This window comes from Etheostoma spectabile, chromosome 3 (genome assembly GCF_008692095.1).
Source record: "Etheostoma spectabile isolate EspeVRDwgs_2016 chromosome 3, UIUC_Espe_1.0, whole genome shotgun sequence".
Lineage (NCBI taxonomy): Eukaryota > Metazoa > Chordata > Actinopteri > Perciformes > Percidae > Etheostoma > Etheostoma spectabile.
Genome location: NC_045735.1, coordinates 21,291,643 through 21,315,095, shown reverse-complemented (window position 1 = coordinate 21,315,095; position 23,453 = coordinate 21,291,643). Strand labels below are relative to the sequence as shown.

General features: G+C 40.5%; 1 protein-coding gene across 15 annotated transcripts in view; it reads right to left on the bottom strand.

The window, feature by feature from the left end:
- Positions 1-251: 251 nt before the first annotated feature.
- The window catches only part of robo2 (roundabout, axon guidance receptor, homolog 2 (Drosophila)), a 357,891-nt gene continuing 334,689 nt past the window's right edge, over positions 252-23,453 (bottom strand). For 8 of the 15 annotated variants that reach the window (XM_032502179.1, XM_032502203.1, XM_032502194.1 and 5 more), the window contains 9 exons: positions 22,597-22,722; positions 17,138-17,297; positions 13,200-13,463; positions 12,038-12,252; positions 6,639-6,821; positions 5,972-6,130; positions 5,472-5,744; positions 3,900-4,094; positions 252-3,348 (listed from right to left, as the gene is read on the bottom strand). In XM_032502179.1, coding sequence (XP_032358070.1) covers positions 3,347-3,348; positions 3,900-4,094; positions 5,472-5,744; positions 5,972-6,130; positions 6,639-6,821; positions 12,038-12,252; positions 13,200-13,463; positions 17,138-17,297; positions 22,597-22,722 — 1,577 coding nt within the window. In that variant the 3' untranslated portion in view covers positions 252-3,346. The remainder of the gene's footprint in view (positions 3,349-3,899; positions 4,095-5,471; positions 5,745-5,971; positions 6,131-6,638; positions 6,822-12,037; positions 12,253-13,199; positions 13,464-17,137; positions 17,298-22,596; positions 22,723-23,453) is intronic. The other 7 variants (XM_032502275.1, XM_032502295.1, XM_032502304.1 and 4 more) reach the window with 4 other exon arrangements.

The following is a 23,453-nucleotide window of genomic DNA, read 5'->3' as shown; positions in this document are numbered from 1 at the left end:
AGTAGTCTATAAAAACTACACAAAAAGCCCTCATTCCCTTTCCCTAAGTGGTTTTGCCACTTGTCAGGCTGCCATTGTAAATAAAATCCTTGCCTGGTAATATAAAGGTGAATTTATTGTTACATGTTTATACATAAATACAGCCAAGAAGCATTAATTGGCATTTTTCTTTCTCGTTTTACACCTAATTTGGACTTGTCCATTCTTCTGTACAGAAGTCTTTCTATTAAAGACAAACAGAATTTTAGGCATTTTCATTTTTCAAAAATATTTTATTTGATATTGATCCAGGTACAAGGAAATAAAAGAACATGATTTATCTTACAGGACATGGGAATGAGACTGTAAAAGTTTATTTTCTTGATTCACTCTCTTCTTGGACAAGGACATGCAAGTGAATACAGAAGGTGGTGGTTACAGGAGAAACAAAATCCTAATGCACTGTACTGTAGAAATGGCATTGGATTGGAGTGTCACCTCACATCCATACTGTACAGAAAGACTTCACCCAACAACTTTGTCTTTTTGTCACTTTTAATCCTCTTTTATAGCAAAAAGGCAAGACACAGATAGGCTACAAAGAATCAACAATATTGAGAAAATGAATAAAAGAGAGGGAAAGCCAAAGTACTTTCATCCTTCCAAAAAGACGTTTTCTCTATTGTCTCGACAAGCAAATTGTGAGCGTTTTTGCTCCTTGTGTTCAAAAAAGGTTTTAAGTTTCTTAAGTTTTGACATGAGAGGAGCAGTGCGCTGAACATGCAGGACGAAGAGGGACTCGGGTGACTACTGACCCGACACCTCACCGTGCAGTGAGCACAGTGTGCCTATCATCTCCTTATGGCCTCGCTGCTCGGCTCTGACAGCAAACTTTACAAAGGAACAAAAAACACATTTTATATTCCACAAATCTTTATGCATATTTCACAATATACTTTTATTATCATTTTAATAAATACAAAACAACACTGGGATTTAAAAGAAAACAATGAGTATTAAAGAGACACTAAAACGCATTAGACATATCGAAGAAATTAGAAATATCAATCTTAATTTGGTATGTTCTTTTACTGACATCTTGTCTTAAGGTGGCACATTATATTCAGAATCAAAATCCACAGCAGAAAAGAAAAGAGGGGGACGACAGAATCGGACATGAGAGGGATATTTTTGTCAATGAAAATGGAATGGCATAATCAAGTGGAGATGCGTATGGATATATACACATATATACACATACATAAACACCACCAGAATGTAAAATAACCTGAGATACTCTTTGCACCTCATTTCCAGAACACTGGCCACTGGGTGGGTGATATAAAATGACAATGGCATGACGACAACAGTACAACAGCATCTGACGGCCTTTTGTTTCCACCCCCTTTTTATCAACATTAGCAGTACAAAAAAAGACAAAACAAACAGTCATTGAACCACAAAAATCCTGAACATTAATATCGAAAACATTGTTGTAAGCAGCGTTTTGTAGTCCATAAAAGGCATACAAATAAACAAGCTTTTTCATTAAAAAAGGACAACCAATAAAAAAACATTGTCTGAATTGACAAAAAAATTGAGATTCAGAGGCGGAGAAGTTGAAAGCGGCAGATGATAAGTGTGTTTTGTGGCGGTCAGGCAGACAGAAAGTGTTCTGCTCCACACTGTGGCTGTAGACATGAAGGCAGTGGGAACTGCTAGTTAAACAAGGCTTTTCTCTGTTTTCACGTCATCGTTTGGAGTCAAACAGTGACTCAACGCTACATTGTAAATCATACACACACAAACACCATTTCTTCTCAAAAGGTGTTGACACAAGGCTGTGCTGACCATAGTGTGTTGGCAACTGAAGTACCAAGCATTAACTGTTTAACAGATGATCTCATTTTAACAGCAAGGAGCTGGACCCAACAGGTCATTGTGATGTTTTCTTGGATGACACCGTACCACAAATAATACCAAATAAAACTGTAAGTGCTCAAAAAAGCAAACAATATTAAAAAGGATGAAACTAAAGACAAAAATTCAAAACATAAAAGATGTAAACAAATGATGTCGCTCCACTGGTGTCTTAGGCAGGTTTGGGAGTATCATTGCTACTAATCCCATGAAATGCTCTTTTGTGATGTCTGCTTAGCTGAAATTAAGGCTATAGAAGAATCATTAATCTGCCTCTGTAAGTGCTATGACTGAAGTACAGCATGTGGACAGATTTCATTGACTCCTCCTCCCTTTTGGCTCTTTTATGGTTGGTGTGCTGTTATACCGAATGGAGCGTAAACTCAGTGTAGTATAATTATTCTGGCAGTAAATCAGAAAAACTCAAATTAAAATGCTTGCAGACGCTTGTATAAAAAAAACTCCCTGTTTTTTTTCTTCTTAAAAACGGGGCTGGAGGTTGGAGTTGCCCCAAGCCTTGACCACTCAATGTTTCCGATGTCAAACAATTGTTTTAGGCCAGTAAATTAGGAATTAAATAATCAACTCAATCACCCACAGTAATACAGTATCCTCTGTGTACAATTCTCCCAGCCTCATCTCTGCCTTTCAGACCCTTGGGAACCTTGTATGTCTTCCACCCAATTAATCTCAACTATGGAAATTGGTGCCTTGTTTGTTGCTGTCTGTGAGCAAAGCCGTACTCTTTAATATCTCTCTGTACATTAGTATATAATTTTCTTCTCTTTACTTTACAGTACAGAAACTCCTCTTCACATCTTCTTCCGGTTCTTCATGTCAGCAGGAGCTATGTTTTTGTGCTTATCACCAAAAATTGCAGTGCAAAAACAATAATTAATAATAATAATAATAATGATAATAATTAATGGTAACTATTAACAAACAATGGATTATAAAACAATTATTTTATGGCACAACAGCCACTCAATTCACATATATTACAAATAACCAGATAAAACAAACTGTTTCTGTATATGGAAATTAAAAGCTTAAACGGAATTAGGCTTGCATAGCAATGCAACAACAGGTTAAAGAAGATATTTACAGGAACCAAAATTCCCTTTTTCCAAGGGCAGTTACCAGAAAATTTGTTCTCGTATAGATGTTTTCTTTTTTTTTTTTTTACTTGCCTTTTTCTAACAAAAAGAAAATTACAGTAAGGTAGGAGGTGGAAAATATTTTCTTGAGGACGAAAACATAGTGAGATGTACAGTATGTCTGTGTCTATACATCACATTTACAGTTCTGTGACACTGCTTTTCTCGGCCGTGCCCTCTGCTGTACCCCCTCCCTCTGACAACACACAGATGAGGACAAAGTCTGTTGCCTCAACAAGGACTGTCGAGGACAGGCTGAGTTTTCTCCAGTTCACATCCCAGGTAGACCACTCTGTGGGAAGCAAAGGAAGTGAAGACAAATGTATCTAAATTGAGAAGCGGCAGATTTATTTAAAAGAAAAAGAAGAAACATTTTGGGTGATTACTTAGCGTAGCTTAGCACACATCCAAATTGGAAAACAAAGTCTACTGGGAAAGTTTGCTGACACATACATACAAGGCCTTTAGCTCTAGGTCACAGTAGCTGTAAATATTTTTGAACAAATGTCCATGATAGATACAGTACGAAGCTACCAAAGATACTGTACCAGGCTAATCCTAAATTGGACATGAAAACGTCTAGCCTGAGTTTCTCAAAAGTTTAAAATATACACCTATCAACACCTTTAAAGCTCACTCGTTAACATGTTTGATTAATCCATACACAACTTGTGTGCTTTAACTACTCTGCGACAGCCAGGTGCAGTAACCACCCAGAGTCTTGTTGTTGCAGTGAAGTTGTGAGACAGTTATTGTCAGAATTGTTGAACTACACAATATGACTTTTTTCACAATTTTGGTATTTTTGTCACTACACATGCAGTGCCATCAGGAATTACTCACATAACTCTCCGGAGTACTGTCCCTGTCCATTGGTCCCCAGGAATTCAGCGTGCTCTGTGGCGGTCCACTGCTGTGGCTGTCGTGGACCTTCGGCCTTGCGTGGTCCTGTCGAGCCCTTGGAGGAGGCTGTGCCAGAGGAGCTGTGACCACCAGGAGAAGGAAAGGATGGTTTGTTGTATGGCAGGCATCCGTCCTCTGAAAACACAGAGGGATGGAAAGGCATGCGGAAAGTTTGAAAAGCAGACACATGACTTTTAGGGTTGCAGTGAAACACATCTAACATCTGATGCATTAAGAGACAAAGAGCACTTTGCAACCCCCCCACCTCTTCCTGACATCTGCAGAGTGGCGGTGCCAACAGGCTATGCCAGGGCGTGCCACAGAGAGGACTCTCAGCCTCACACATGGCCTTACAGCTACCAGCCTCATGATGGGGTAAATACAATAACAGAGGGACCACTGGCTGATGTGGCACCCCCCTGCTGCAGGGCAGCATAACATTGACCCTCAGCAGTCCCCGTCGTTGCGTTAAATCTCATCAAACTGCTCCCCACTGCTCCGCTAATGACTGCAATGAAGTCTGCCCCGAGCCCCGGGTGATTCTACTGTGAATCAGTCAGCACTCTGACACATGAGGGAATTCACCTATGGGGTTTGTTGTAAAGATGCTGATTGTGGCACCTGTCTTTGTCTCACAGTCTCAGATTAACTGTCTGAGAAAGTCCTGGCACAAAAAGGGCAGGCAGCACAGCACAGAGAGCTCTAATGGTCTCAAACACACACACACACACACACACACGCACACGCACACGCACACACACACACACACAGACACAGACACAGACACACACACACACACAGATGGGGTGTAGAGTGGCTGCTGTTTGTGTGAGAAAAGAAAGCCGAAGCGATTAGAGTGCATTTCAGTTGCTGGGGCCTCCTGCGTTTCTTGGAGCGGAGCAGGATGGTATTGGCAACAGTTACAGGGGCAATGGGGAGGCTGAGGGGGGCATTCTGGAAACCAGAGCAAGTGGCAGACAGTGCAATCTGTTCATAGGAGCCCAGTCTCAACGCAGCAGAAAGCTAACTTCAACTCAAGAAATCCCTCACTGTCTTCTTGATTGTATTGTTTTCCTGAAATGTTGCGATGAGCGATCTCTTTATCAAAATGAGTACAGCAACATCTCCACTTGTTCAGAATGTGAAACCTAGAGCTTTTATTTCCTTCTTAATTAATCATTAAAAGTCAGCAAAAATAATTTAAGTGATTTTGTTTGGTGGGAAAATGGCGCAGTACTGGTTACACATAATTTTGTTAGCCCTTCTTTTTTTAGAAATAAATAGGGTAGGTACTTAAATAAAGCTGAGAGTGCACCACCCTAGCATGATATGTGACTGGCTTTTGTAAACGTTACGTAACCATGCTAGCAGCATGTTAGTTCAGCATTTGGTGCAGATGAAATTGTCTCAGTCAGATGGATTAAAAAAAAATTGAATCTGAATAAGTTTGGTGAGCCCCTGACAAAGCAGTCTGCCTGTTTGAAAGGCTGTAGACTTTTGTTTCAACTGTACCTGTTTTGTGTCCCCTGCGCCCGTCCTCAGCTCGGTCCATGGAGCCCAGCCTGTCCTGAGCCTGGCGATGATGATGATGTTCCAGAGAAGTGCGTGTCTGTCTGTCAATGGAACTCTTTGTGTCCTCTAGCCCAGACAGGGGTCCTGACAAAGGTGTGCGCTCCAGAGATGAAGCCTTCCTATCTGTAGGGGGTACCATGCTGCTTACACTGCGGGCCCCCTGGATACGGCCCTGCCCCTGAAAGGGAGGAGGCTCAGGGGGAGGAGGTAGGTCTGTGGCAAAAGAGGAAACCCAGAGAATGAATCAACTAAAGCCATAAATTACTTAAAAGATGTACTTTACTCGTATGAATCTAAAGAATCATGTCCAGACATATTTCCATCCAATAATATAAAATACATATTGATATAACTCCTTGTTAAAAAAAAAACAACAACAGATGTTACAAGACAACTTTCTAAATAAACTATTTAAAATGTGTTTTCAGTCACTGCCTCACCGTCTGCACCAGCATCTCTCCGGTGGGGTGCTGTGCCCTGGCTTCGGGGTTTGCGTGTTGGCCTGGTGGCCCTCTGGTGGCCCAAGCTGTGTGTGCCTACTGTGCTGCCATCTGTTGAGAATGGACTGCTGGGCCGGGGCCTATGGGACAAGCCTTTACCTGCAAGAAGGATACAGGACCACAAGCCACCTGATTAATAAAGACATTAAGAAGCCAATGCTTAGACAGTGGAGCTGAGGCTGTCTTTAAGAAATGTAGAGGTCATCAATCAAGATTCAAAAACCTATTAGAGAACTAAAAGGTAAAGGTTTTCATTAGAAGAATGAGAGGAGAAAGCACTTTGTAGGAAGCCTGTAAAAGGTTGCAAGTATAACATTTCACCCAGTTATTACTAATTTAACCCAAGAAAGCCAGAGTGCAAAAGCCAGATCAGTCATAGAAGAACTGAGTGGAAGTTGGGGATAGGGAGATATCTGTAGTCCAGCCATGTACAAAAGGTGCCATGCACAACCTGGGCACAGCATCCACAAGCAGTAAAGGAAATCCAACACGAAGCCAACATTATCGGAGGAAGAGGAAGAGAAAGAATCAGAGCAGAAAGGAACAATCATCTTCCACTGGTAGAAGTAGCAGTTCAGCAGTGTGTAGCCGGTCTCCACACACCAACCTCTCTTGCTGAGGCTCGTGCCCTCTAGGCGGTAGCCTGCCTTGTCTGCAGCGGCCACCAGGGCCTGGGCAAAGCTGCAGTGGGTAAAGATGGAGCCATCAGACGAACTGCCCAAACTGGACCTATGGCTGGAGAAATTACGGTCATCCTCCGAGGCTGAGCCCCACCCATTCACCATGGACCCTGTGGGACACCACAGGTTGCAGCAAGTGTGAGCGTGTTGGACTGTATGTGCGAGTGAATATCTATCTTCAAAACACTCAAATTCTACCACATCATGTTCATACTTTTCAGCTCAGTGGCCATAACCTTATGGACATATGATCTGACATTTTGAACAGCTGTGCTGTGATTCCACATCTGGATGGATGATAGTGTTGAGTGATCTTATAAAAAAAGAGGTAATATTAACCTCCTTCATTTAAATTATTTGGAATTTGCTGCAGGGCATTTCTCTTCTTGCAGGTGAGGGCTTTTGTACAGTCATTCTGTTCTGGCCTGTCCTCTTTTATCAACTACAAACACATTCAGGACGTATACTGCGAGCACGCACACAGACACACACACACAAGAATGTACACAGTGCAACAGCAGGACTGGCTTCAACTCATTTGCTCTTCTTTTGATAAAGAACAATGAGCGCACCTGTGCAGAGCGGAGTTAGCTAGAAAACTGCCTCAGGTGACACAGATGAAGTATCTCACAAAACAGTGTATTAAATCAAACACCTGGTGGTATGCAGTGCACACAGTTTTCTTCATTCCTGTTTAAAAATGCACAGCCACGACTGTCTAAAAGCTGCTATATATGAGAGATCTTTAAACAGAATCAAGGTACACCATGTATAGCTACTGAAGTTTTAGACACACATGCTACAAATGTTCTGTGTGTTACTTTAAATATGATTAAACGATGGGAGATTAAATCTATACCCTGCTTAACAAACAGTATTGAATATTTGACAGGATCGAGTGTGTGCATTAGAAAGATACATATTGTAGGAGTTTTGGCTTTTACATCCTATGCTACTGTTAAGTGTTTTTTCATGCTTTGATTTTTTCACATCTTATGCTACTGTTAAGTATTTCTTCATGCTTTGATTTTTTTCTTCACATAAAAAGCTAGGCCAGCACATTAAATATCAGCCTGCCAATAAAAAATATGCCGCTTTGGCAAGCAAAAACACAGAGAACAGTCGGCTAATGTGACAGCTTTCAGTGGGACTGGTTTGGCAGACTTTGCTTAAGTGGCACGAACCCAAGTGCTGTGCTCACACACTCTATCTCTCCCTCACAGAGAACACAAGAAGGATGGGATTGAACAGAGAACTGGGGAGGTATGATGGTAAAGGTTGTAGAAGGAGCAATGGGGACAAAAGTTAGCAGCAGGATTTATTAAAAGGTCAGTATGATACAAAAGTTGTAATAATCTTGGCCAGGGCAGTTGGCAGAGTTCAGCGATTTAAATGAACATTACTTACACATATATTAGCTGCAGTAATACCAGATTGGTCTCTCAGATGGTACAATACAATATGACACAATTAAAATGTCAAATAACACTTGGTATTATGATTGCGGGTTATTTATCCAGGTGAACTGGGAGAGTTTTTCAAATCCTCCATTTGTGAGTCTCTGCATCTTAAACCTTGTATCTCAAATAATACATCAAATAATACCAGCTAAAAACTGGGGCCAAGAAAAAGTGGTTACTCAGTCACTGGATGTTCGGGGAATTGCACCTTCTACAGCTGAAGTTGCAACAGATTTTCCCTCCTATTGCAGTAAAATTGTCTCAGATTAATGGAAGCTTCTATAAAAGATAAGCTTGCATAAGGTAAAGAACCTCTTACACAACCCGTTTTTACAGCACTACCTGAAATCCCAGGCAGTAACTACTTCGAGGCCCTCCATCTTGCCTCGCTATTTTCTTTGAAATTCTTTTCTAAGAGTTTTTCCTCAAAGAAAGAAAGACAGCAATTCCACTGGGTCCAATCCTCCCACAAAGAATAGAGCAGATATTGAAGTATAGGCAGTGCCAGCCAAAGCACTGAAGCTTCCAACTCCTCCGGCTCAGCGAAGGAACACTGCCTCAGCAAATCACATCACAGAATGACTTTTCAGTTGCACTAACTGCCACTTTCTACTGCTGAACCTCTGGAGCACTTCTATTCTCAGGAATAGCAGTCCAATCAAACTGTGATCATTGTCACATAATTTGATAAAAATTCAATCAAGTTTTCTTTTTGCCCTAGAAATGTGCAATTTTTTTCTGTAGCTCCAGACAAAGGTTTGCACTACATGTCATTTTATTGTGTCTTGAACGAGAGCAATGGGCCAAGCCATGCACTCTAAAAACCACTGGCTGACACCTCCAGTGCTCTACGCACTGTTAGAGAAAGGCCAGTAAACGGGAGATAGTTGGGGGCAGTAAAACCCAGCCCAGGTCCCTCCTGCCACTAAAACTGATTTATACTGACGGAAACCCTAATCTGCATGTCGTTAGGCAGGAAAATCATTCCCCTTGACGAGCAGGCGTCTCTACCTGCCGTCAGGAGACGTGACCCTGCTCCTCACAAACCTGGCAAGGTTTTATGGGAGAGTAATCGCCTAGAACAGCCAAGCTTTCAGCTCATTGTAGGCATTGTAGGCATAACAGCCTCACTGCTACCACTGCTCAGCTTTACACGACCTATGACGCCTACACACAAAAGCCAGGTAATACTTATGTGTTCACTTCATCTCTCGGGTTCAAGCAAGACCCAACACATCATCAAGATTTACATTTATCTGCCAAAAGTATGTTGGATTATCTCAAAGAATAGATTTACACATTTGAAAGCCTGTGCAGACAATCTGCTGGAGAAAAATGGCCACCAGAGAAGAAGGCTGGCTTTTTTTTCCTGGGGCACCAGTGAAAATGTTTGATTTACTGGCCTTTGGTTTAACATTATGAAAACAGACCTATTTCCATATTATTAAAACAATGACAAATCTATCAAGCCAGGCTTGACAGGAATCTCACTCCTACCCTCCCCTATTTGTATAGCCTCAAAATGGTGGCCCCAATAAATCTCGTCAATTTCCCCTATCCTCCCTCTCTTCCTCCCGCCAACCCTGGAGCTGTGACCGTGTCTGTGTTGTAAACTGATGGGGTGCGAGGCAGACTTGCAGAGAGATAAGAAGAAATAGTGCCGTCTTCAGAGTAATACAGTGGCGGAGAGATGCAGTAGATTAGGGCCCAGTTGCTGCTTTATATTCCTCTAAATACATCAGCAGTAGCATGTGTCAGTGTAACCAAAGCCACTGTTCCATCATCCAATGGAAAACTACTCCTTAGGGCTGCCACTTACAGGGTAGACCAACAAGCAGCGCTGTCAACCCTTTCATTCTCATGCCTTCTCTCTCAACTGGCTCAGCTCCTCCACCTTCACATACAGTATATTTCCTATTCGCTCCCTGCTTCTTTCCACCCATAAATGACCCAATACGGATCTTATTTTTTTTGTATTCACAAGCTGCATTTCGTTCCACAGTGTACATAAACAGTACTCCCTGCTCCCTGTTTAGGGGATGTCAGTTAAGGGAACTTCCCTTGACAAAATTTCTCCATTTGGAACATCCTGCAACATCACCAACGTACTGTAGATATCACTTCCTTTGTGCAAACACCTTGAATACGTTGCTGCTACTGTGGCAACGTTACACTGCTGAAATAATATATTAAAATAAAAAATGATACTAATAAAAACGTATTCCATTACAATGTATGTAACTTGGAAATAAATGCAATTGGATTATTTTACAAGATGTATAGTGTCATTCAAGTCAAGGCGCTATGACTGATGGGTAATCTTGCTTGTCAACGTCCGGCGAAATGATGAACCGTTATTCAGTTCTTCCCTACACATTTCATAGTTCCCTTTAAACTGAGTATTTTAGTCCCTACGGTTTGGAATCTTACTTAACATGGCTGAATACCCTTTGCAGTCCACGTTGCAGGGAACTACTAGGCGATGAGAACCCACCCACAAACTTTATTGGAGACCTGATAGATATTTTTTTATATTTTGTGTAACAACTTGTCTCTATTTTGCATGATAACCAAATGTCATGCATTCTCCAGAAATATCACTTCAGTTTTACCCTGTAGTTTATAGATGGATAGTGTGGCCTGGTCAGTATGAGAGCAGCAGTCCAAAACAAAGCTCTGCCGCTGCAATGTCCTGCCCTTCATACATCCCCCTGACAGACGGCTGTAAAAGTTTTCAGTGAGATGTAAAAATGGAAATGGTGCCTCTAGTCTGCAATGGAATATGCCGCACGTGAATTGTATTTCAAATCTCCTCGGGAAGATATGGGTGGCACTGGCTCCGGTGCTATGTGCATGTTAAATCACAGTCCCTCTCCCCTGCTTGCCTTGCCTCTCCCTCCTCTTAATTTCCTTCTCACTATCCTGTTTAAAATTCATGGACTTTCTTATCTCTTTTTTGAAAATGATAATTATAATTCCCCAGAGTCTGCCAAAAGTGCTTCAAAAACGTGATTGAGCGACACTCTGTAAGCATGTTCACATAGAAACGTACGCACAGCACACTGATGAAGAACGTGTCATGAACAACCATCCATTTACTGTGAGACAAGATGTAGCAACAATGGGAATTTAATGTTTTCCCATTTAGAGTAATTAGAACGTAGTCATTTTGACTTAAACAATGAATAATAATACAGTTTACTTGTACACATGAATACATATGTATAGCACAAACAAATGCTGTAATGCTAACTGTTTCTGCAATATGAGCCATCACTGGACAATATTCTGCACATTGCATATTACTCTGTGTTACCTCCAACTGCAATAGGTCATTTAGATTCAGCCGCACCTTACTCATCTGTATATTTTGTTCATATACTGTCTGTTTATATAAGGGTGTTAATTGTGTAATATGCGTGAATTATCACTATTATTATTATGTCTCCCTCCTTCCTGTATTTCCTCTCTTTGTTTTAGAGTTGAAAAGGTGCACTGTGCCTTCTTCGGTGTGTGTAGTGTACTTTTCTATATGTTGTCAACTGGACCAATGTTTTGCATTTTTATTTGGCTCATTAAATAAATTAAAAATTGATCACAAAAAACTATTATTACTATAACTAATTCTATTTTTTCTAATTCTTATACTATAATATATATATAAAATGTATATTTTTTTTCTCTTATGTCTACTTCATGTGTATTTGTGTTATTCTATAAAAACTCTTTTGAACTGCTGTAGCACAGGAATTGTCCCAGTGTGGGATTAATAAAGTCTATCTTATCTTATTAAAATACATTAATATGCTTAAAAAACACATCAACAAAAAAGCGTCCCAATAGCCAGACTTCAGAATCAATCTTACCTGTTAAAGAGCTGTCCAGGTTGTCCATGCTAGACCCTGGTGTGTGCTCAATGCCGCGGGGATGCCTGGCTCCATAGCCTTCATCTTCATCCTCTTCCTCGTCCTCCTCATCCTCATCAGGCAGGTCAGTCTCCAGGTCAGAAACCATTGTGCTCGACACGTAGCCCACAGGAGGAGCTGGAGCCTGGGGAGGAAGAGAGCCTACCTGCATGTGCCTGGGGAGAGAAAGAGACAGCATATTACTCTACTGGACTTGACATACAGTTTATATCTAGGAATGATGAACTAGAGAGAATGAAGGATATAGTCAGTGGTTTCTATGCCACAGGACGGTGAAGAAATAAGGATGTATGTGGAAGAGTAGAGTTAATTTTAGAGACTTCTGTCACAAGTGAAGCGCTGAATAAATCTGGACAATTCCACAAATTCTACGTTGCTGCTTGCATGCTAACACAATGACCCTCTAATTGCTGCTGTGGATGGCAAAAAGGCATGCTCTCCAGGTCTGAGACACATGGCTGTCACCTCAGTGGCAACCCGCTCTGCTGACAGCCGTGTTTGTTTGAGGAGCGCAATGTCTTTGACGCGGTTTGCACTGGGAATTGGTTGTAATTACTGGCCCTCTGGTGTTGTCAAAGATGCTCTCTAACCAACATATCCATTACTGGGTAACATGACATCTCCTTCCTGACTAGGCTTCCCTGTCACACTCCCCCCCCACCACACTTCCCTATTATGAATGAATGCCAGTTTCTCATTCTCTCTACATTGCCGACAGAATGAGGCATGGCCTTCATCTGACTTGCATGAGCACCACAACAATGGAATGTGCTGTATGGTATGGGGGGAGTAAACAACGGTGGGTACGAAACTGTGTCTCTTAGAGGGAGGAAAATACAGTAGTTGCCTAAGTGGTAGCATGGGCCCATTAAAATAAAATGATTAATGGGTTTATTGCCGCTGCGCACACAGTTGACATGAAGAATACTGACGGACCAAAATGAATCCTGGCAGCAGTACATGCAGAGCAGAATGTACAGTAAGCATTTCAAAATGACAACAATGCATATATTATCAACTACAACAAGATATATTTCAGGATGGATGGATGGATGGATGGATAGATAGATCTGTATACAGCTTTTTTTAATGCTGTGTTTACCATGTCTGCTTTGCCATGTCCAGTTGGTATGCTCTGGTCAGTTCATCCAAATGGGCTTGGAGCATGGGCTGCATCTCGTCCCGAGGAGAAGGGGTAAGGGTGGCTGTGGACTGCTGTCCAAAGGACACAGCAGCTGGCGAAGAGGCAACTCCTCGGATGGGTGGGGTGGGAACCCTGTCCTCCTCCTCCTCCAGCTCATCCTCCATGCCTTGGTGAAGATAGGTCTGCACGGGCATGGGCGGGCCCCAACCGTCACTCTCATACCTGATGTAAGAAGAGAAACATTCAGACAATTGATGTGTCAAATTGTCTATCCAATTTCTATTCTGATGTAAGGCAACTAACAATATATTGTTATTATTTGTATTATTTATTTTATTGATTCATCTTAAGATCATTTTCAGATTAAATTTTCTGTTAATAGACTAACTGATTATTCAACTAAATATTTCAGGTCTTGAGAGACCATATATATAGTATTTAAAGAACGTAAGTCACCACAACATACTAAATGTAACACATATTAAACACAGTAACTTTATTTAGAAGCTATGGTTAATATAAAAAGAAATTGGAAATTACATTACAAGGACAGAAACAGAAGTACATTAGGGTCTGTGATATTGGTAATGTCCCCAAATGTAAAAAGTTTACTGAAAAAGGAAGGGAAACGCAGACGTCATACACTTATTTTAAGCAAAATTCCTAAATGCTAACTTAGAGCTTTGTGACCTTGTCCAACTTTCGAAAGAATTTGTTAGACGACAGTCCTGAGAGGAATTATGGAGGTAGTCAGGCTTCCCTTCTTCATAGCTGTGCTTATACACGGTGAAATAATACTAGCCATAAAGAAAATGTTCATTAAAGAAATTTGTCAGTGCACACTCCATAGGACATAACTGTTTTAATCTGCTGCCATTAAGAGCAGCCTCAAATTTACAGTGCACAGGACTCTTCATTTACCAGATAGCCTATTAAAGCAGATGATTCTCCCACAGTGAAAATAGGAGTAGGACATAACACCTACTGAACCAAAGAGAGAGACACACACCATAACTTAAATACAGTGGGGTTCGAAAGTTTGGGCAACCCAGGTAAAAATTTGTATTAATGTGCATAAAGAAGCCAAGAAAAGATGGAAAAATCTCCAAAAGGCATCAAATGACAGATTAGACATTTGTGTAATATTTTACAAAAAGTTAGATTTTATTTCTTACATTTACAATTTTTAAATAACAGAAAACAAAAAAAATGGCGTCTGCAAAAGTTTAGGCACCCTGCAGAGTTAATACCTTGTACTGCCCCCTTTGACAAGTATCACAGCTTGGAAACGCTTCTTGTAGCCAGCCAAGAGTCTTTCAGTTCTTGTTTGAGGTATCTTCTTTCAGTTCTTTGAGATTTCTGGGCTGTTTGTCACACACTGCTCTTTTAAGGTCTATCCATAGATTTTCAATTATGTTGAGGTCAGGAGATTGTAAAGACCATGGCAACACCTTCAGTTTACGCCTCTTGATGTAATCCACCGTGGATTTTGAGGTGTGTTTAGAATCATTATCTGTTTGTAGAAGCCATCCTCTCTTTAACTTCGGCTTTTTCACAAAATTTGCTGAAATTTTATTGAATCCATTTTTTCTTTTACTTAACAGTTAACAGTTGGACAGAGGTTATTTACATTAAATTCTGTGCCCTTTGTTCTCCAAACTTACCTTTGCTCATTGAAAAAAAAGTTCTATTTTAACCTCATCAGTCCAAAGAACTTGTTTCCACAATGCATTAGGCTTGTCCATATGTTCATTTACAAACTTCAAACGCTGATTTTTGTGGGGAGGACATAGAAGAGGTTTTCTTCTGATGACTCTTCCATGAAGGCCATGTTTGTACAAGTATCTCTTTATAGTGGAATGGTGTACCACAACTCCAGTGTCTGCCAGGTCTTTCTGGATGGATCATGCAGTCAAACGTGGGTTTGGACTTGCTTTTCTCACAGTCCTGCAAACTTCTGTCTGATATTTTTCTTGGTCTTCCAGATCTTGCTTTAACTTCCACGGTTGACTGATGACTGCCATTTCTTAATTACATTCCAAACAGAGGAACTGAAAACCCTTTGCTATCTTCTTATAGCCTTCTCCTGCTTTGTGAGCATCAACTATTTTCAACTACTTAGAAGAAGCTATGGTGCTGATTGTTGGGGCAAGGTCAGATGAGTCTGGGCATTTAAAACCTTAAGATTGACATCACTTGGTCTTTCCAGGCAAGGATTGAGAACAATCCATGACGCTGTCAGGTCTCAGCTTTCCAGAGGGGGCGGTGCATGCTAGAAACTCTGCAGGGAGCCCAAACTTTTGCAGTTTGTGTAAATGATGGAAATAAAATCTAACTTTTTGTAACATATTATATGAATGTCTAATCTGTCATTTGATGGCTTTTGGAGATTTTCCATCTTTTTTGGCTTCTTCAGGCACATCAATACAAATTTTAACATGGGGTGCCCGAACCTTTGAACCCCACTGTAAGCCTCTGTTACAGTAGGTCTGAAGTTAAAATGTATCATCTGATTTTAAAAAGTAATGTAAGTAGTGAGTAAATAAGCTTAAAAAGTGACTAGTATTGCATCAAACTTATAAGAACTCTGGCAATTTTTCACATCTATTTCAAACTCAGAGGTGGATAACACTGGTAGTATAAATCCCCCACTCTGTTCGTCTGTCTCTTGCTTTTCTTTAATGAAACAATTCAACTATTATTTTTTCCCACTATGGAATTGAGCAAATAGTTAATCTGAAACCATATGTGTGTCTACACACTACTAATAACAGCAGCAGCAGCAGCAGGAGACTACTTGAACTTTTTTTTTTTCTCCTCCATTTATTTTCCAGTCATGAAGTCATGAAGACAGGATCAACAGATAGTTTGATCTGCAGCCATCTGTATGAGTTCTTGTGTATAAGTGTATATCTGGCTGTCTGTGGAAACGTACACACACACACACACACACACACACACACACACACACACACACACACACACACACACACACTGATCCTTCCCTTTTCTCCAGATGTGCAGTACTACAGTAATTAGCTGCAGAAAAAGCAGAGCTGAACCCTGTTATTGCACACAGAAATGTGTGGTGTTGCTTACATTGGCAAGCACTGACTTTTTTGTTCCAGCAAACAACACACTAGATTCTCTGCTCCTGACGTAGTCAAAGGAGGAAACACACAATGATAGCAATAGGCAAGCTCAAATGCAAATACATGGCAATCTCCATGAGGTGCAGTCAGTAGACATTGGGGGTGCACCGTAATGTCACTATCTGTGGCTGTTTGTATTACAAAATAAGTATTCAGATTTATATTGGATGTTGGGGGGGGCTTATAGCATAAATTGTTAGAAATAGTCTACACTGCTATTGTATTTTCTGTGTTTTCTACTTCCATTTTTACCCCTCATACGTTTACTTATTAGTTTAGCTCCCCACAAAATAAACAGAATTACATTGGTAACATAATATTTTAACCATTTACCTAGATGTACCTACATTATTCCTAAATATATGCTGTGCCTAAACTGAGACTAAATAAAAGCTGTGCAGAAGATTTTAAGAAAATACAAGTCAAAATTGCATTGGGATGTATTGCATGATTTTTCATTTAAAAATGGAGGGTGTGTATATATGATGAGAATTAATTGGCTTTAAATGTCTTCGACGATAAATAAATGACAGTAATCTGAAAAGCCCTCTTGGCCATATTGAGATGGTCCTAAGCTTCAGCTTGTCAGTTTCCACTCTACTCTCAAATCGTTCAATGTGCCAGGCTTCAGTATCTGATCATGAGGTAAAACTGTGCAACATCTGTCAAGCTTTGTCCTGCACTGAACACTGTTCATATCCGAATAATGTATTCCATTTTTTTTTAAAGCCCTTTTAGACATACCCTCCTCCGTCATGATGCTCATTGGGATAAAGGTCCATCTCAGTGCCAGGGAGAGGGTGAACTGGGGGAGGGGGCAGGGGAACATTGGCCCAGTTGGATCCATTGGCTTTAGTGGGTTTGGAGCAAGCTTTGTTCTTCTTCTTCTTTCCTCCCTTTCCACCTACAAACGAAAAGAGTGCATTTAAGAGACACAGTTGTTGAAAATTAGATTGTAAAAGAAAATCAATTAAAAACTAATATAAGTGGGATAGCATTGCAAATTACAGGAGCTGATATTGCCATGTGACAAATGTGTATTCAGAAGAAACTCAATTTAGTCCAAACATGCTACTTAGATAACAGATACATTTGGACTCAGTTTCAACATACCCTTGGAAAATCGTACACAATTTCAAACACAAGATTTCAATGGGATCCTGCCTTTGCTTACACAGAGAAGCTCAAGGTTGCCGGATGAAAAGCTTGCTTCCATTGATTAATTGGCTGAAAAGCCTCAAATCTCCATAGAAACAGGAGAGAACGGCAGTAAACGAGGTTAAGGCAGACCTTTGTGCTCCAACCATCCCTCAGTTTCCCCTTTCACACCAGGCCTTCGGTCCCACAATGAAATATCTCTCTTCACAACATCATCATAATGAATGGCTTGTGTAGTGTCAGTGTGTCCCTAATGGAATTCACTGAGAGTCTATTACTACTTTCATTTCTTTTATTACACCAAAGAGCCGCTAACCCCATCCATTTCCTCTCATATCCCTCCAACACCAGATTCTCCTCTGTCCCATCCATCTTTATAAATCTGCCAGCCAGGTCAATACTGGGTTTTATACGATTCGCTCACAGTGGAAGAAACCTATATTTCTTTTAAACACATTTGACTTCAAGCCCATATCGGTTTTAAGTTGAGGTATATCCAATATGCAAATATTCCTAAGGCCTAAAACACCTTGATGGAAAATTAACTCTTGCGAAGATTAGATCATCAGGGAAATTAAGTCCATTTTGTTCAAAAGCTTTTAACAAAAACAAGATTTTTTTTTTAACATTAACTTCAACTACATTTCAGAGCAGTTATTTGGTCATATCTACTTTTTCATCATTTAGTTTTTTTTATTTCAATTACATAAATATATTATTTAAAAATACTGATGTAAAAGACATTGTTTCTGTTTCCTTAAAATGAGTTACTTGCTCCTTTAGAAATTCTTTCCTCACTGATATACTAAAAATATATTATTCCAACTTTCACAAAGGCCAGAGTTATCACCTTTTATAATTAACGTGACCAGTTGACAATTCAAACTACAGACCGGTGATACTGGTGTATAGTGCACATCAATGGGTAGAACATGTTATCCTTACATTAGGGCTGCAAATATGATGATTATTGTCATTACCCATTTATTATTTTTTTGATAAATCTGCAATTGTTTGGTTTATAAAATGCCAGTACTTGTTGGGAAATCACTTGCCTTGCTCACCTAACAGTCCAAAACCCAAAGATATTTAGTGTAAAATTATCCTAAATTAATTACTGAAATTGCTGCATGCACAATCAAGAGATACAAGTTTAAAAAGTACACTTAGGTTTTTGTTTTATCGCATAGCATGTTGCCTCACAATATCCAAAAAAGTAATCACAAATTGCCTAGCATCTCCTGTTTGTGTGATCCTGTACTGTACCATTTCTTTTTGAGCATTATGGTTTATTAATGTATGACTTTTCTCTCATGCCTCTTAGATTGTGCATATGGACGGGGAGTTGGGAGACAGACTGAACAGTATTTGCATGTATAAATCCATTTGCAGCAGTGCCTTTCAACCATTAAAAACTTAACATCTCAACCCAGTAAACACCACAAACTGACGTCACTATCCTCACAGACTAGTGAAAGCCATCTTTTGAAACTCTGTTGAACACATTTGTATCTGTCAACTGTTGGTTAGCCTTCGCTGCCAAAGGCCTGTAATCACTTCTCCCAGTGCCACAAAAAGCTGCCAATACTGCATCTTGTTCAATGTAACATCATGCACTCGAATGTAATCTAATAAACTGACTCAACTCAGGCACGGTAAGAGTACATCACTGTCATCAAAAGAAATGTACAGAGGCAATGATGTACATTTCTATTGATTTTCATGGAAGTCACATGGCAGAGATATAAGAAACTCTACCAAATATGTTTGAAGTCCAGAACATTCTGTTTATGTTACTATTATAAGTCGTTTACCAGGAAAAACAAAAGCACTTCAAAGAGGATCATGGCAACAATGCCAGAGCAGGGGGGGAAATATCGGGCTTGAAGAGATAGGAGAAGTGTCAGAATAAGATTAATAAAGAATGTAAGTAATAAAAGAAACAACTGTAAGCCCAAGGCAGGCAGCACAAAAGTGTAAGTATAGTCTGAAAGTAATTGGGTGTCCTAATCGTACCTCTGGGCGACGCTTGACTTTTGCCAATAAATGGTGAGCTGACGTGATTGTTCAATCATCCTTAGTCCCTCCACACAAAACCAGCCATCAATATTGTAAATGAGCCTCTTCTAGGAAAAGATGGTCTGGCACTGGAATTACAACAGCTCACCCCAAATATGAAAAATACAGAGAGAGAGGCTGTGGCTGGGAGCTATACAGGAATTACACAGCAAACCCATCTCCTTTGACAAAACTGGGCTTCTCTTCAAAGGAGAACTCGTACTAAATATAGATTCAGCGTTGGGTATATATACCCAAGGTTTGGGCGCTCCCAGCCTATAACTGTAGGGCTGCATAGCCTTGAGCTTGCTCTGTTTTCATTGGGTGCGTTGGTACTGAGGGGGAAAGCCACAGAGCAGAGGCTCTAGAAAGACTATGCAACCAGATATAACTTATGAGTGGGAACATTAAAATAGCTGAAAGCCATGTATCATCATTTTTGTTTTTGCTTAGTTTAAAACAACAACAACAACAACATATTATATAATGAGGTGGGATATATATGGAGAAACCAGGAGCACAACAGGTCACACACTACATTGGACTTCACAAAATCGTAGACTTTGTAGCTTCATAAACAGCCTGAGTATGAGGGAAGTGCGGAGTCTTCAAGGTCTCAAACTGCTACAGAAAACACCAGCTACCTCTTCTCCCCTACACGGGGAAAGGTTTTAATGAGCAGCTTCATGTCCCCAGTGGAGATCCATGCTGCCATGAAAGCTGCTCTATTTCTGTTCCTTTTCATCCTGCTCTCCTTCTTCAGACTTGACATTCATTATTCCTTCCATCTCCTCAGAGGGAGAGCAAGCCACTGTTACTTCAACCCCCCCGCCCCCCGTTCAAATGTTGAGTTCACTCTGTTTGAATCAAACCTGAGCTTGTGCTGATTCAAATTCCCATTGCTGTTGTAAGATGTAGTACACAGTGTGGCATATACTATATAGGAGACATACCGGTATATTGTCAGAAACTCCTTTTAGTAATGTTCTGTTGAGCAACAGGGTTTTATGAATATCACATATTACGTAAATGAATTCCTTTTAATATGCATTATTATATCCTTCAGTCTTATTTATTTTTCACATTTTGAAATAAAATGTGCAAAGCATTTACAGAGCTCCCTGGAGTGGGTACTAGCCTACATTATAACATATACATTCCTCTAATCGTATACTATGATACAGACTACTATGCACGGGTAAGGTGGAAGAGTATTGACCGATGTGAATTCTTATAATATATTTGTTGTCAATATCAAATGACATCCATCCATGTCCCTCACGATATCCACAAAGTAAGCACTAATCTTCCCTTTCACTAGGAAAACAGTAGAAGAAATGGTTCCACATTGTAGTGACTATGCTTATTCCCTTTTTTGCTCAGTTAGATAAGAAGATCAATACCGACAAACAGAGCCAGGCTAGCTGTTTCCCTCCACTCTCAGTCTATATGCTAAGCTAACCGCTGCTGCTGGCTAGCTTACAGAGGCAAGAATAGTATCAATCTTCTTATCTATTTCTCAGCAAGAAAACGAACAAGCATATTTTACCATCATGTCGAGCTATGCATATTCTCTAACGCATGGGTCTCAAACTCGCGGCCCGGGGGCCAATTGCGGCCCGCGGGATGATATTTTGTGGCCCCCTGCTTGACATCAAAGTTAAGTGTTAGTGCGGCCCGCGCGTTCTGAAACTTTTTGTCATTGCGCTTGTCACTTATGGGCTACCGTAGTAGTCTCCTGACAGCGGCGTAACGGTTGTCAAGCTAGCTAAGTAGTCTTTGCGGCAAATGCCTGAGGTTTGACAATGTGATGTCTGTTGTTGTGAAATTCACCAACCATATCAGATCTAGGGGCTTAAAGCACCGGCAGTTCCGCGCCCTATTTGGAGGAAATAGTTGTTGTTTTTTGGAATACTTGATGCGGCCCAGCCAAACCCAGACTCTACTTCCAGCGGCCCCCAAGAAACTTGAGTTTGAGACCCCTGCTCTAACGTATTACACAGGGCAGGGATCTTTCTGGTTAATTATGTTTCTCTTCATCTCATGAAATTATAATAGAACATGTGCCATGCCCAGTCCAAGTCCTTAGTAACCTGCGTGTCTGTGGTAGGAATCTGCCTGCAAGGCATGGCCACTTCACATCCTTCTCTCCAGCCCTGTGTGTGCCAGAGCATTGAATTACAGACCAGTTAAGGCAGTGGCTTGTAACTAGATAAAAGAGGAGAGTGTAGGGGAGGCAGGCAGAGGGCTGCCTTGGTGTCCTATAAATGACATTGTAATTCTCTGAACATGGGTTTTAGTGTAGCCAGCCACCATCAGTGGAAGAGGGAAAAAGGGAGGTATTTTGCCACTTTAACCAACCAAGCATCTCTAATGGTGTGCGTGTGTGTGTGTGTGTGTGTGTGTGTGTGTGTGTGTGTGTGTGTGTGTTGTGAGAGTGTGTATAGTCCACTCTGTCTAAAAGACTCCCTCTGCCCCTATTCCCATCTGCTCACTCACACAGTAAGAGACAAAGCCTTTACAAGGACTGGGTCTGATGGCAGAAACCCGGCATTAGCACTTGCAGCGATAATCTGTCATGAGATCATACAGTAGTTCTATTCTTTCTCTCTGATTTGAATGTCCTGTTTTTTATGCTCCAATAAGCTGTTGACTCTTATACCATATCACAACACGGCTTTATACTGTATGGTAGTAGCTGTTGTACTCAGAACTCCATGTATCAAAAATAATACTTAAAAAGCATGTATCCATCCAGCATTAAGCATTCACATGTAATGCACAGTAAGCAGTGGGAACTGAGTGAGCAAAGCATATCTTGTGAGGGAGAGGGATTGTGCTGATATTGTTCTTTGATGTCAGGTTAGTACATGCAAATAACAGTTCAATAAGGCAATTAAGACATCAGTCAATCATTAAGTCAAGCGGCAGAGCCCCAGAGAGTGTCCCCGTTTGTTTTGATAAAATTCTCTGCTGCGTAAACCAACCTGAGAGACTGCCACTTCGCTCTGAGCTGTTGTGAGAGCTGGTGGTGCTGAAATCTTGTGATTGGTTGTGTGGTATTCTATTAGACAATCCATCGGCCAATCGGTAGTCAGGAATGAAAAGGAGGGCTACAGTGGGGGTTAGAGGGCAAAAATCACAGTGGCATCAGGTGTTTGGCAGTTAGCACAAGCACATGCAAACATGCAGTTAGAGCATTAAGCAAGCAGGACAGGATTCATACATTCAAGGTGCATTTTCAACCTTATAACTCACTTTCTGATGTGTATGCAACAGACATATCTGATGTGTTGTTGATTTGAAAGATATAGCGCTAATATTTGAATAAAGGTTTTGTTGGATAAATGAGTCAATAGTGAAGATTTTATTTTAATATTTACCCCCCCCCCCCCAAAAAAAGATATAATCATACATAATCATTATGTGATCATACTCCTTAAAATAATGACAGGGAGAATTACAAGAGTAGTTTTTTAAGATCAATTACATTAAAGGGACTATGTAAAAACTATAATTAATCAGTTTTAGACTGTTGTAAAATGAGACCATAAATATGTATAACAATACAGCCCATGATTACCCTTTACACCTAAAGTACGAAACTCCACTCAGCTTTAAAAAATCCTGCATCAAATTCACGGTAATTAATTTGGATTATTTTCTTAAACATTAGTCAAGCTAAAATGGATCGGCAATTACTCTGAAACTGAAAAGAGGAGTGGTACTATCATGAAAACCCAGCAAGAAAATGGATGGATGACTTAACGGCACTACTCCTTCATGAGATGTTTATTCAACCTTGGAAAGTATCCAAGATGATGTCTGCTGGGGGAAAATTACT